The sequence below is a fragment of the Oryctolagus cuniculus genome, chromosome 10 (genome assembly GCF_964237555.1).
Source record: "Oryctolagus cuniculus chromosome 10, mOryCun1.1, whole genome shotgun sequence".
NCBI classification, from domain to species: Eukaryota; Metazoa; Chordata; class Mammalia; order Lagomorpha; family Leporidae; genus Oryctolagus; species Oryctolagus cuniculus.
The window spans coordinates 77,506,586-77,520,522 of NC_091441.1; the positions used below are offsets into that span (position 1 = coordinate 77,506,586).

The 13,937-nt window shown below is 49.1% G+C and overlaps 1 protein-coding gene across 6 annotated transcripts in view; it reads left to right on the plus strand.

The window, feature by feature from the left end:
* Positions 1 to 13,937, plus strand: part of EIF4E3 (eukaryotic translation initiation factor 4E family member 3) — a 411,364-nt gene that overhangs the window by 47,608 nt on the left and 349,819 nt on the right. For all 6 annotated transcript variants that reach the window (XM_070050602.1, XM_070050600.1, XM_070050598.1 and 3 more), the window contains one exon: positions 5,058 to 5,130. Coding sequence is in view for 5 of the 6 variants with exons in the window: in XM_070050600.1 (XP_069906701.1) it covers positions 5,058 to 5,130 (73 nt within the window). In the remaining variant the exon portion in view is untranslated. The remainder of the gene's footprint in view (positions 1 to 5,057; positions 5,131 to 13,937) is intronic.

Here is a 13,937-nt window from a genome sequence, read left to right on the forward strand (position 1 = left end):
ATCGTCTGCTGCTTTCCCAGGCCATAGCAGAGAGCTGGATCAGAAGTGGAGCAGCCGAGACTAGAACCGGCGCCCATATGGGATGCTGGTGCCACAAGTGGAGGCTTAGCATAGTATGCCATGGTGCCAGCCCCTCTAATACATTTTTTTTTAAAGAAAACAGTTTTTAAATGAGACTCACCATGAGAATACGCCAGGAGTCAGCTGGGAAAGCCCATTTAACAGTGTAAGCGTGTAAGAGCAGGAGGTGGCAGATGGGTCACGTGTTGCTGGAACACGTATCTGTGGCTGTGGGCGCATTACTGAACCTTGGTGAGCCCAAATTCCTCAGCAAAGCAGTGTAGGTAATATTGACAGTTGCATGGTAAGGGTGCAGGAATGCAACGGAGGCCAAGTGCTCATCGCAGTAGCAAGAGCTTAGTACATCTGTGGTGTCTTCAGGAAGTCCACGCAACATGTGTGTGGGTTTCAAGTATTTGTTTGCACCAACATAGACATATTTTAATGCAGTTTCCCGCGAACATTTTGTAGCACCCTTGTACATATCTGCTGCTGGCATTGTTGTCTTACACTAGGAATCACTGCCTCATTGTTTCATTCTTTTTTTTTTTTTTTTTAAGATTTATTTATTTGAAAGTCAGAGTTACACAGAGAGAGGAGAGGCAGAAAGAGAGAGAGAGAAGTCTTCCGTCCGATGGTTCATTCCCCCATTGGCCGCAACGGCCGGAGCTGTGCCAATCCGAAGCCAGGAGCCAGGAGCTTCTTCTGGGTCTCCCATGAGGAGGCAGGGGCCCAACAACTTGGGCCATTTTTTACTGCTTTCCCAGGCCATAGCAGAGAGCTGGATCGGAAATGGAACAGCCAGGTCTTGAACTGGCGCCCATATGGGGTACCAGTGCTTCAGGCCAGGGTGTTAACTTGCTGCGCCACAGTGCCAGCCCCTCGTTGTTTCATTCTAGAGATTTCTTCCTTGGCCTCTGGACACTCAGTTTCTTGGAAAACCTTGAACAGTGAAGGGAAGGGAACCTGAATGACATACGTGATTGTCTCCTCTTCGGGAATGCAAGCAAAAGACCAAAAGTGGGGGGCAGAGGCTTTTAAGAGAGGCACGTCAAGCACTGTTCTTCAGTGACTTTTTTTCTGGGTTTAATGGTATTATCTTCACATTGCGGTTGCTTAAATTGGCATGATGCTATACGAATGAGAATTTAAATTACCTCATTCTTTTTTTCTTTCTTTCTTTCTATTTATTTATTGATTGATTGATTGATTTTTATCCCCCCCCCACAAGAAACCTTTTATTTAAGGAATACAGACTTCCTGCATTTCATAAGTACAACTTTAGGAATATAGTGATTCTTCCTACCATATCTGCCCTGCCACCCACTCTCCCACTACTCCTCCTCCCTCTTCCATTCCCAGTCCCATTCTCCACTAAGATCCATTTTCAATTAATTTTATACACATAAGACCAACTCTCTACTAAGTAAACAGTTTAATAATTTGCACAGTAAAAAAAAAAACAATTAAACAAAATAAAGCAAAAAAGAACCTGTTCTTCAATAGTTGAGACAAGGGCTGTTCAAACTCATTGCATCTTGAAGTTAATTTCACTTCCTTTTTTTTTTTTTTTTTTTTTTTTTAGAAACTTAATAAACGTTGGTGAAGCACCCAAGAATGATATATCTTTTGGGAGCACTTAGACATAATTATAATACAACTCTTTGAGGACAGAGATCCTACATGGGAAGTTAGTGCACAATGACTTTTATTGTTAGTTTAATAGTTAACACTCTTATGTATGACGTCGGTGATCACCCAAGGCTCTTGATATGAGCTGCCTAGGCTATGGAAGCCTTTTAAATCCAGAAACTCCTTCAGTATTTAGACAAGGCCATAAGCAAAGTGGAAGTTCTCTCCTCCCTTCAGAGAAAATTACATTCTTCTTTGATGACCACTTATTTCCATTGGGGTCTCACTCACAGAGGTCCTTCATGTAGGACATTTTTTTTTGCCTCAGTATCTTGGCTTTCCTTGCCTGAAATGCTCTCATGGGCTTTTCAGCCAGACCAGAATGCCTTAAGGGCTGATCCTGAGGTCAGAGTGCAATTTAAAGCAGTTGTCATTCTAGGAGTCACATGTGTGGATTTCTTCCCATGTTGGATATTCACTCCTTTTAATTGTATCTATTATTATTACCAGATAATTAATCCTATCCATAAGATCACTTTAACACTTAAGATGAAATTGCCTCATTCTTAACCATCCTTAATTGAAGCACAACTTAAAAGTTAGTAAAGGGTAGGGCTGGCGCTGTGGCACAGCAGGTTAATGCCCTGGCCTAAAGCACCGGCATCCCATATGGGTGCCAGTTTGAGACCTGGCTGCTCCACTTCCAATCCAGCTCTCTGTTTTGGCCTGGGAAAGCAGTGGATGATGGCTCAAGTCCTTGGGCCCCTGCACCCATGTGGGAGACCCGGAAGAAGCTCCTGCCTCCTGGCTTCAGATTGGCACAGCTCTGACCATTGCAGCCAATTGGGGAGTGAACCAGTGGATAGAAGACCTCTCTCTCTTTCTCTGTGCTTCTCCTCTCTTCTGTGTAACTCTGGCTTTCAAGTAAATAAATAAATCTTTAAAAAAATTTAGTGAAGGGTGCTGGCATTGTGGCACAGTGGCTTAAGCTGCTGCTTACAAAACTGGCATCTCATATTGGGGCACTTGTTTTGAGTCCTGGCTGTTTCACTTCTGATCCAGCTCCTTGCTAATGCACCTGAGAAAGCAGCAAAAGACGGCCCAAGTGGTTGGGCCCCTGCCACTCACATGGGAGACCTGGATGGAATTCCTGGCTGCTGGCTTCACTGTGGTTCAGATGTGGCTATTGTGACCATTTGGGTACTGAAGTTTGCAGATGGAAGATCTGTCTCTCTGTCTCTCTTTCTCTGACACTCTTCCCATTAAATAAATCAATCTTAAGAAAAAAAATTGGAAGTACCTCCTCCCTTCCCATAAACACACACACACACATTATATATATATATATATATATACACACACACACACACACACACACCCCAGAGTTAGGGAAGGAGCCGTCTGTATACTCCTATGTGAGAGTCCATGAATTGATTTGCTGGGCGTGTTTGGGGAGCAGTCAGCTCAACCTTTCAAAGGAAGAAAAATTAGTATTGGAATAAATGCCGGTAGATTTTCCATCTAAAAACAATGGGTTTTTCATATAATAATCTAGTCAGAAAAAGTTCAGGTATGTTTTTAGTTTCCTCCCTAATCTTTTTATGAATTAAGCCCAGAAAAGGGCATAAACCTCTGCATTTATCCAGATTGGTTCTTCAGTGGTGCTGATACCCTTGGATCCCTGCAGATGGTGGATTCTATTAGTGTTCTTTTTTTTTTTAAGATTTATTTATTTATTATTTGAAAGGCAGAGTTACAGAGAGGCAGAGGCAGAGAGAGAGGTCTTCAATCCACTGGTTCACTCCTCAATTGGCTGGAACGGCCGGAACTGTTCTGATCCAAAGCCAGGAGCCAGGAGCTTCTTCCAGGTCTCCCACGTGGGTGCAGGAGCCGAAGGACTTGGGCCATCTTCTACTGCTTTCCCAGGCCATAGCAGAGAGCTGGATCAGAAGTAGAGCAGCCGGGACTCGAACCGGAGTCCTTATGGCTTTACCTGCTAGGCCACAGTACCAGCCCCTATCCAGTGTTCTTAGCAGGGTGTTTATGGAGCACCTGCTCTTCACCACACTGTGCAACAGTTATTTTAGTCCTCAGATCTGGCAGCAAAATGCAGTCCTGGTGGTGACTGCCGATTTGCTTTTTAAAAGTGATGTCCAGCAAGTGTACAGACAACCACGGAAGAGCTGGAACCACAGTGCTTTGGTGTCCATTTACTTAGTGGACTTCACCTGCCCAGCGAGGGCCCCTTTGCCCCCAGAGTAATCCATTATTATGACCTCTAGAAGAGGGATCTGTGCTCCGGTGCAACACCTGGGGTGCATTCCTCAGCCCATAGTTCAAGGAGCATGGTGCTTTGCCACCCATTGCCCCTGCCTCTGAGCCAGTGGGCAGTTCATGATTGCCTGTAGCCTTGCAAAAAGTCCACTGTGTTGCGGGTCTCTGCAGGTTGTGTCCCTGGGTGCCCATGACCAGTACACACTGTCTCTTTTAGGATTTCACTTGCAAGGGTTACGTCTCCCCAGGGGCTTTCAAGCCAGATCCGTGTGGTGAAACGTCTCTTAGGCTTGCTATCCTGGATCCCGATGTTCTTGAGTACAGACTGCTGGGTCGGTACAGGGAGAAAGAAAAGGCAGCAGCAACCGGGCCTACACATCTAAAGATCACAAGACGTGGTCATTTCCCTCCCGATCCCAGGAAATAATGGCACTCGTTATAAAGCCAGTTTGGTTGCATGGCTTTTCTGGTGACTAAGCCTGTAGTATGTTGCCATCTAGTGGAATGTGTAGCAAACTAAAGCCGAATGCCTTGTGGCCAGCAAGTTCAGCAGAGCTCGCGAAACAACAGCAAGTCGTTTCCAAAGGCCAGCGTTTGGGAAACGCGTGCAGATTCGGATGAAGCCAAAGCTGACTTTGCCAAGTCAGGGTTTCTGAAAGTAGGTGAGGGGCCACGCTGTTTCTCAAGAGTGGGTGCGTGTTTACCATCAGAGTGCCACTCAGATCACCAGGTCAAGACGTTGCGTCTCATTGCCGTCCGTACCAGAAGCAGTTTCTCTTCTAAAGTCCTAGGCAAAAAGCCAGAGTGTTACTGGGTGATTTGCCTTATTTTTTTAAAAATGTGATTCTGGAAGTTTCTGACACCTTTCTGACGTAGGTTTTCTCGTTTCCTAGTCAAGTGTTGCAGAATTCACCTGCCGGCACGACTTCCCAGAGTTGAGATTTTACATTCTAAATTCGGCCTGGCTTCTTGGAGCTGCCCCACCTTCGTTTTAGACCTGAGTTGCATTAAGTCCTCACAGTGGGGTGGTGGAACCTTCCAGTGACGACTCGTTCTGTTTGTGTCTTTGTCCTTGGGCTTGGTTTTCTCAGGTCCCTCCCTGGTGCCACAGCGGCCGAGTGTGCGTCGAACCTGAAGAAAATCTACACAGTGGAGACAGTACAGGTAAGAGCAGGAGAGGGGTGCGCTGGGCATTCCCCCACCCCACCCCCCACCTTGGAAACCACCAGTGTGCCTGCAGCCCCTTCTCGGAGGGGTCTGCTCTGGCCTGGGCTCTGTGGTGCATTTTAGTACAGTCTCCGCCACCTGCACCTTGCACGGGCCTGCGCCAGAAGCCGACCACGGTGGCACGGGACGAAGGTTTTGAGGCCAGTTTGCTGTGCCCCTGTTGAGACTCCATCTCTGCCACACGTTATCTGTGCTGCTCTTCCCCGCAGGTGCAGGGCCATGGACAGTACAGAGGTCACAAGGGGAGAGCAGGACAGCGTGGAGCATGGAGGTCGGGGGTCTCTGCCCAGTCTGCCGCCTTGCCTTAGACTCTATTACCCTACATTCGGCATGGATCAAGCAACCCTGTTGTTTCTGTACAATTGCTAGAGAAAGAGCAGCTCCCTGCGCAGCTTCCTGGGAGGGTTCAGTACGATCGTGTTTGTGCCATGCTTAGCAGGGTAGCTGGCGCGTGACAGGTTCTCAGCAGATGTCACCAACTCGGAGCGTGACCGTTTTCTTTTTTTTGAAGATTTATTTTATTTATTTGAAAGACAGTTACAGAAAGAGGTAGAGCTAGAGAGAGAGCAGCAGCCAGAGCAGAGCTGATCCAAAGCCTGGAGCCTCCTCTGGGTCTCCCATGTGGGTGCAGGGGCCCAAGGACTTGGGCCATCTTCTACTGCTTTCCCAGGTCATAGCAGAGAGCTGGATTGGAAGAGGAGCAGCCGGGACTTAAACCAGCACCCATATGGGATGCCAGCGCTGCAAGCTGGGGCTTTAACCTGCTGCACCACAGCGCTGGCCCGGAGGGTGACCATTTTCTGAAAACTGGTTTATGTAGTGGATCATGCTCCTATTTTCTCCAATAGCAAATTCTGTCAAGTTTCTCCTCACGTCTAGTTTAATAACACACCGTGTATGGCCTGGGAAAGGGCTACTAGAAGGGTAGACGTTTGGCCCAGAGGTTGAAAGGCCAGTTAAGAGGCCTACCTCCCATACGGGGGTTCCTGGGTTCGATTCCCAGCTCCACTCCTGATTCCAGTTTCCTGGTAAAGTGCACCCTGGGAAGCAGTAGGTGACGGCTCCAGTAATTGGATTCCTGCCACCCAGGAGGGAAACCTGAATTGAGGCCCCAACTCCTGGCTTGGTTGTAGGCATCTGGGGAGTAGACCAGCAGAAGAGAATTCTCTGTCAGTTCTTGCCCCCACCTCTCTCTCTCTCTCTGCCTTTTTTTTTTTTTTTTTTAATTTAACCGGTAGAGTTTACAGACAGTGAGAGAAAGAGACAGAGGGAAAGGTCTTCCTTCCATTGGTTCACTCTCCAAATGGCCGCAACGGCCGGAGCTATGCCGATCTGAAGCCAGGAGCCAGGGATCTCTTCCTGGTCTTCCATGCAGATGCAGGGGCCCAAGGACTTGGGCCATCCTACTGCTATCCCAGGCCACAGCAGAGAGCTGGACTGGGAGAGGAGCAACCGGGACTAGAACCCAGCGCCCATATGGGTTGCCAGAACCGCAGACGGAGGATTAACCTAGTGAGCCACAGCACCGGCCCCTCTGCCTCTTTTTTGAAAAGGGCTGCTTCAGACTTGGACTGACCGCATGTCCATCAGTTTTCTGGAAGGGTCAGATTTCAGATAGTTTTCCTGTGTGTCCCTAAGTCACTTCACATGGCAGAAGGCCCGGCAGATTGGCACGTAGGTCATTCTGTCCAACAGCCTCTCACAGGCAGAAGTCGCACTGAGATCCCCTTCCAGCCCCTCATCCCAAAATCAGGCCCAAAGCTGGGGGATTCTCGGGCTGCTGCACCGAGTCGGGGAGAGGCTTCCCCTGGAGTCCGCTGGGTGTGAGGTTCTGGACCTGAGCTCCCGCCTCCCAGCACCCATTGGGTGACCCTCAGAGCACTCGATCATAAGGCCGGTCCTTGAGTGAAGCCCTCAGAGCCGCCTGCTCTTTTGAAAGATGCATTGGGGTTTTTCCCACTCTGCTGTGACGACACGGGATCCTCAGAGCTGTGTGTGGGATCCTGGGGCCGACAGCGGTGAAGTCGGAAGTGGGGACTGACTTGTTCTCCCTGCCCCAACTGGATAACACACAGTCCTGGGTTAGATGTCAGGGCCCAGCAATGTGTTGGCATCTTTAGTAAAGTGCCCAGACCAGAGCCAGTGCTGTGGCGTAGCAGGGCAAGCCGCCATCTGCAGTGCCAGCATCCCGTGTGGGCACCAGTTCAAGACCTGGCTGCTCCACTTCTTATCCAGCTCTCTGCTGTGGCCTGGGAAAGCAGCAAAAGATGGCCCAAGTGCTTGCACCCCTGCCACCCTCCCAGGAGACCCGGAGGAAGCTCCTGCCTCCTGGCTTCAGTCTGGCCCAGCTCTGGCTATTGCAGCCACTTAGGGAATGAACCAGTGGATGGAAGATCTCTCTCTCTCTCTGTATAACTCTACCTCTCAAATAAATCTTTAAAAAAATAAATGCCTGGGCTGGCACTCTAAGACATGCTTTCCTTAAACCTGGATTTTATTGCAATATAGTTTATATGCAGGTTTCTTATGTGTAAGTTTTGACAAAGGTATGCACACCTGTGACCATCACACAGATGGGAGGTCAAAACATGTCCATAATTCTGCACCAGAGAAGTTCTTCAGGCCCCCTTCCCCACAGACCCCTCCTCAAGAAGCAGCCCCTGTTCTCGTTGCCAACACCTTCCATTGATTTTTCCTGTTACTGAGCTTCATATAAATGGAATCATGGGTCTGCAGTCTGTTGCATCCCTACCCTTTCATGTAGTAAATATTGAAGGAATGAATGAGAAATTTGCCAATGAGCCACTTTGCTGTGTTGTAGCACACTCAGCAGTAACCACGCATTCTCAGTGGCGGCAAAAATTGGTTCTTGGTGGGTAGGTGAGCACCTCTTCCTCCTGTTATATATAGAACATGGACACACAGTCCATAAGCAAGTATAGTTTGTGCTGTTAGAACTTCATCCAGGGCAGGGCTGGCATTGGGGCACCGCTGGTTAAGGCAGTGCCTGTGATGTTGGCATTCCATATGCACCCTGGTTCCAGTCTTGGCTGTTTTGCTTCTGATCCAGCTCCATGCTAATGCACCTGGGAAGGCAGTGGATGATGGCCCAAGTGCTTGGGACCCTGCCACCTACACTGGAGAGCTGGGTGCAGTTCCAGGCTCCTGACTTCCACCTGGCCCAGCCTCAGCCGTCACGACCATTTGGGTAGTGAACCAGAAGATGGAGGATCCCTGTCTCTCCCATCTTCTCTCTCTCTCTCTCTCTCTCTCCCCCCTTTCAAATAATTAAATAAATCCTAGAGAACGTTTCTTCCAGGATGGCTGGGAGAAGGGGTCCCTTCAGCCAGGGGGCGGGGATGGGGTGAGGAAGGACAATGGTGAAAGATCGGTTGAGAAAACTGCGCTGAGTGGTCAGGATGTGGCTTCCACTTCTGGTGTCTCTGCCCGCCTTTTCCCCCGAGCTAACAATAGAGCTTGCTCCCTAGAGCTCAGCAAGGGCTCTTTGTAGTGCCTGGCACTTAGTAAGCCCTCAGATGTGGCTGGCTTTTACTAAAGTGTGACTGGATCCCAACCCTCAGCTATGGCATGGGCTAGAGTGTGGGGCAGTGACACTGCCTGGCTTCCCGGCCCACAGCTGGCCCTTTGCTAGCTTGGACAAGTTCCTCAGCCTCTCTGTATCTCAGTTTGCTCATCTGTAAGATGGGAAGAATCATGCTAGCAATTACACGATGCTGTTGTGTGGGAATGCAATGGTACAATGAAGTAAAAAGTGCATAGTAAGTACCTAGCAATAATGGTAAACTCGTCTGCCACCAGTTGCCTGCTTCTAGTGGGAGATACATTTTTGAATTTTTAAAATTTTTCATTTATTTGAGGGGGGTGTAGATGGAGAGAGTTCCCATTCACTTACTAGTTCACTCCCGACATGCCCTCAATGACTAGGGCTGGTTCAGGCTGAAGCCGGGAGCTTAGAACTCAATCCAGGTCTCCCACATCGGGGGCCAAGAACCCAGTTACTTGCGCTGTCACTGCTGACCCCCAGGGTCTCCATTAGCAGAAAGCTGGAGTTGAGAGCAGAGCTGGGGCTCAAACCCAGGGCAGTGTGGGATGCAGGCGTCCCAACCAGCACCTTAACCAGCAGGTCAAATGCTACTCTCTGGAAACTCATCTAATTCCCTTTCATGTTTTCTATCAGAAAACCACATACCACTGCTTCTAGGCTGTTGGTCTCAAGTAGTCACACCCAGATTACATGAATGCCAACTGCTTGTGAAACCGAATTTAACTTGCCACTGACTTTTGGGACTTCTGCCTGTGAGTGGCCCTGGCATCTCTTGAATAGTACTTAGTACTAAAGGAATAGCCTGGGTGCTGATTTTAAAGTCACTTGAGGACATGCCCTTTTCTTTTCTTTTAAGATTTTATTTATTTGAGAGGTAGAGCTACAGGCAGAGAGAGAGAGAAACAGAGACAGAGACAGAGAGGCAGGAAGGTCTTCCATCTGCTAGTTCACTCTCAAAATGGCCAATCTGGAGCCAGGAGCCAGGAGCTTCTTCCGGGTCTCCCACACAGGTGCAGGGGCCCAAGCACTAGGACAGTTTTCTGCTGCTTTCCCAGGCCATTAACAGAGAGCTACATCGGAAGAGGGGCAGACGGGACATGAACCAGCGCCCATAGGGGATGCCGGCACTGTAGGCAGAAGCTTAGCCCACTACAGCACAGCACCGGCCCCAGGATATGGCCTTCTTTGTTCCCCTCTCTCTCTGCTGGTTGCCACACTCCCTGCCACATTTGTGCTTGGATGAAATGTAAGAATCATGCGTTGTTAGTGATTGCTTTACACCAAGACATTCGTGTCGTTTCACACTTTAAGGCCCTTTAGCAATCCAAGTTGCTGGGGTGGGGAAAGAATTTATTATCTGGGGAGACTGAGGCTGGGAGGTGAGTGGCCCCACAGCCAGTGCAAAGAGCCAGCCCTGCAGTGTCCCTGGTACTGGAATTCCACTTCTGTTCGGTCCACTCCCTGCTGACTGCACAGCGGAAGAGGTGTGGCCTCCCGAGGACCCAGCAGCCCCTGCTGAGGACACTCTCATCCAGGCCAACAATAATTCTGCCTGTTGGGCATTAAATTTATTTCCTACTTTCCTTTTCCTTCTTGGAAAATTCCACTTTGCTGTTAGGTGTGTGTTCCTGAGGCTTACTGGTTCCTTTTACTCTTTCCTGAACGTGTGCAGATTTTCCACGGTTTTCCCAAGTTTTTGCATCTTCAGAAGATGGAGTACAGAACCTGGCTTCTGAGCAAGGCCAGTCTCCCCTGTGGGAGAGGAAAAAGCTACCTGCCATGTGCGATTGGCCAGGGGAGGCTCCCTGGGCCTCAGTATTTTTTTTTTAAGATTCACTTATTTATTAGGAGGGCAGAGTTAAAGAGAGGCAGAGACAGAGACAGAGACAGAGGCAGAGGCAGAGAGAGAGAGAGAGAGAACTTCCATCCACTGGTTCACTCCCCAAATGGCCACAAAGGCCAGAGCTGGCCCATTCTGAAGCCAGGAGCTTCTTCCAGGTCTCCCACGTGGGTGCAGGCGCCCAAGGACATGGGCCATCCTCCACTGCTTTCCCAGGCCATAGCAGAGAGCTGGATAAGAAGAGGAGCAACCAGGACTCGAACTGGCGCCCATGGGGGGTGCCAGTACTGTAGGCAGCAGCTTTGCCTGCTATGCCACAGCATATCCCTGCCCCAGTATTCTTCAGCCGTGTCTGCCACAGACAGCAATCCCACCTCTGAGAACTCTGCAGCTTTCTGTCCCAAACCCCTTGAAGATGATGTGTTATCATCTTCAAGATCTCCACACATTCGGCCTTCCTGGGCTATGTTCTTCCTAGTATTTCCCGTAAGTTGAGTTCTTACTGAAATTTACGTGAAACAGAATTGTCATATTTCTTCTGCAAATGGAAATTCAGCCACATTGATCATAAATGGAAAATGCACAACCTATGCTGTCTATTAAAATTGACAGAATGTCCCGCTCATGTCTGCTAAAATCATCTCGTGTGCTACCTAGGATGTCGACTCTGAAAGTCTGGCCTCTGGACTGGAGGAGACTTGTCGCTGCAGGGTGCTGAGTTAGGGTAACTGATTGAGTGCCCAAGCCTGGGGGAAGTGAAGTTCTTCTTTCAGGAGAGGTTTCTCAGGTCAGTGTGGGTAATGGAAGATGGTGGACAGGTTGATTCAGAGTGCTCACTGCCCTGGATGCAGGGCAGCCCACAGCGGGGTGTGGCTGCAGTTGAACAGCCTGGAATGAACCACTAGGGTAAAGGGGAGGAGCCAAGGGGAGAGAGGGAGAATCTCACACTGCGTAACGAGAGAGAAGGAGCTGAAGCTGGATCTACTTTGTAGTTACATCTAGCACAGACCTAATATCTTATGTAATAGGAGTCTTTGTCCATGATTTCATTTGTTCATCATATATAAAATGGGGTCACCATTCTATCGTCAAAACTCAGTTATGCAGACATGTATCAGAAGTCACACTGCCCGTGACCCACCATGTTTGTTCATGGCAGTGGACACAATGGAATGGTGAGTGAATCGGAATCTTACATCGGTCACTTCGGATGGAGCACGTGGTCTCTTCCAGTTTAAATCGTTCTAGGGGGAAAGGTTCACTCTCTTCCTCTCTCCCCGGAAGTGGCATTTGCAGAGATGCACCTGCTCCTTCCTGTCCTTGGGGTATTCATTGACCATCCTCAGCCCTTCAGTGGCCTTGCTACCAGCTGGGGTTCCTAGACTCACTGGCCACCACCCCACTCCCCGACAGGATGAGAGGAACTTTGTTAGGCTACAGGAGCATCACCCCTGCCACCTTCCCACTGTCCTCTGACCTAGCTACCGTGCACAGGAAGAGGGTCTTCTGTGGGGGTCTTGGAGCCTCGTGGGCCGCACGCAGGGGGCAGGGTGCACTCTGTTCTGCTCTGGATTTCCCAGACTCCCCAGGGGCTTTCTCCCAGTCTTCCCAAGGTCTGGCCGCCATGCTCCCCTCCTCACTCCAAGCTTGTAACGCCCCAACTCAGAGTAAAGTCAAGCCCTTTTGGAATTCAAAGCAAAACCCATTTCTCTGTCAAGTACCAGCTCTTGCAGATGAGAAGCCCTGAGCTTTGAGTCTGCTGTGAGTTTATCCACCTCCCCGAAAAGACCATTGATTCTGTTGATGGGGAGCCCCCGGGCAACTGGAACCACCTAAGGAGCAGAAATCAGTGTTTAATATTTCAAAGAACTACTAGTCTCCTGCTACCCTGACTATAAGACCCTCAGAAGCAGTCTGGGATCTCTTTCTTGCTTTTTGAAGTGTGTGTGCTGGGTGGATTTGTTTCTGTTTTGTTTGACAAAACAAATGTACCACTTTGTTGTCAGTGCACACAGGGCATCCTTTCTTCTCCAGAATTTTCAAGTATATTCTTTTTCTTTAGAACATTCCAGTAGGAAGTTGAGGAGGAAATAGCCCTGCTTTCCTAGCAATAAATGATGACCTGTTTGGCGGAAGACTGTCAGGTGGGGCATAACTGCTCCGGTCAGAACTCGGAGACTGGGGAGTGGGCTTTGTGGTGCAGGGAGTTAAGCGCTGCCTGGGATATCCCGAAACATGGGGGTGCCTGGGATCAAGTCCCTCCTCCACTTCCAGTCCAGCTTCCTGCTGGTGCGTATCCTGGGAGGCAGTACATGGTGGCTGAAGTGCTTGTGTTTCTGCCACCTACCTGGGAGGTGGGGTGGAGCTCCAGGATCCTGGCTTCAGCCTGGCCCAGCCCCAGCTGTTGTAGGCATTTAGAGAGTGAACCAGCAGGTAGAAGATCTCTCTCCCTTCTTTTTCACTCTACCTTTCAAATAAATGAAAATAAAAAATGCTACCAATATTATCATCTTACTAAAAGCTAGTAGATTGGGGATTTATCAAGTGGTCCCTATATTTCATGTGCTAACCCCACCTTGCTCCCTTGATGTAATCCTCCCCAGGATTTTCACTTTGTATTTAACTGAAAATCAGCCAATGAGATTGCTGTGCCATACTCACTCTACAGAAGGGGCCCCTGGGGTTCAGAAGCAGTATGGCCTATAAGAGTTATCCCAAGTATCCACTGGACAGGCGTGGCCGAGCCTTGGCTCCTCAAGGCGAGATGCCAGAGTGATGCTGGGGAACCCACAGCTGGAGGAGTGGACTCCCACGGCCAGAGGCTGCCCCTCCCGCACAGTCAGTGCCCCGGGTACTCAGCTTAGCACCCTGCCATGACTGCCTGCTAACTGACACCCAACTTTAATACTGCTTTCAGTCTCTGGGTGTGCATTAAGGCTTTTTTTTTTTTTTAAAGCATTCAACCATCGTCAGTAAACATTGTTCCCAGTTTACTTTTCCTTCCAACTTCTACTTTGCAAGCAAAGTAGAATTAATTATAAGCCAATGGCTTTTGCAATCTATTTCTAGGGTTTTATCTGTGGTGAAATTTAGGTGGTTTCCATTAAGAAAACTTAGGGTCAAATCCCAAATTATTGAGCCCTTTCGCCTCTGCAGGGGAGGAAGAGGGTCTTAGGAGCTAAGGCTTTGCCGAGCCTGTCAGTGACCTCACTGTTCAGCCCAGGTAACAGGTGTTCTCCCTATGCAGTGAGGCTTGCAACAAGGAAACAGGCCTGCTCCATGCCAAGACATTTTAAAGGGGACGCTTTTCAGTGGTATCGTGGGATGCTTTGCTGCTGT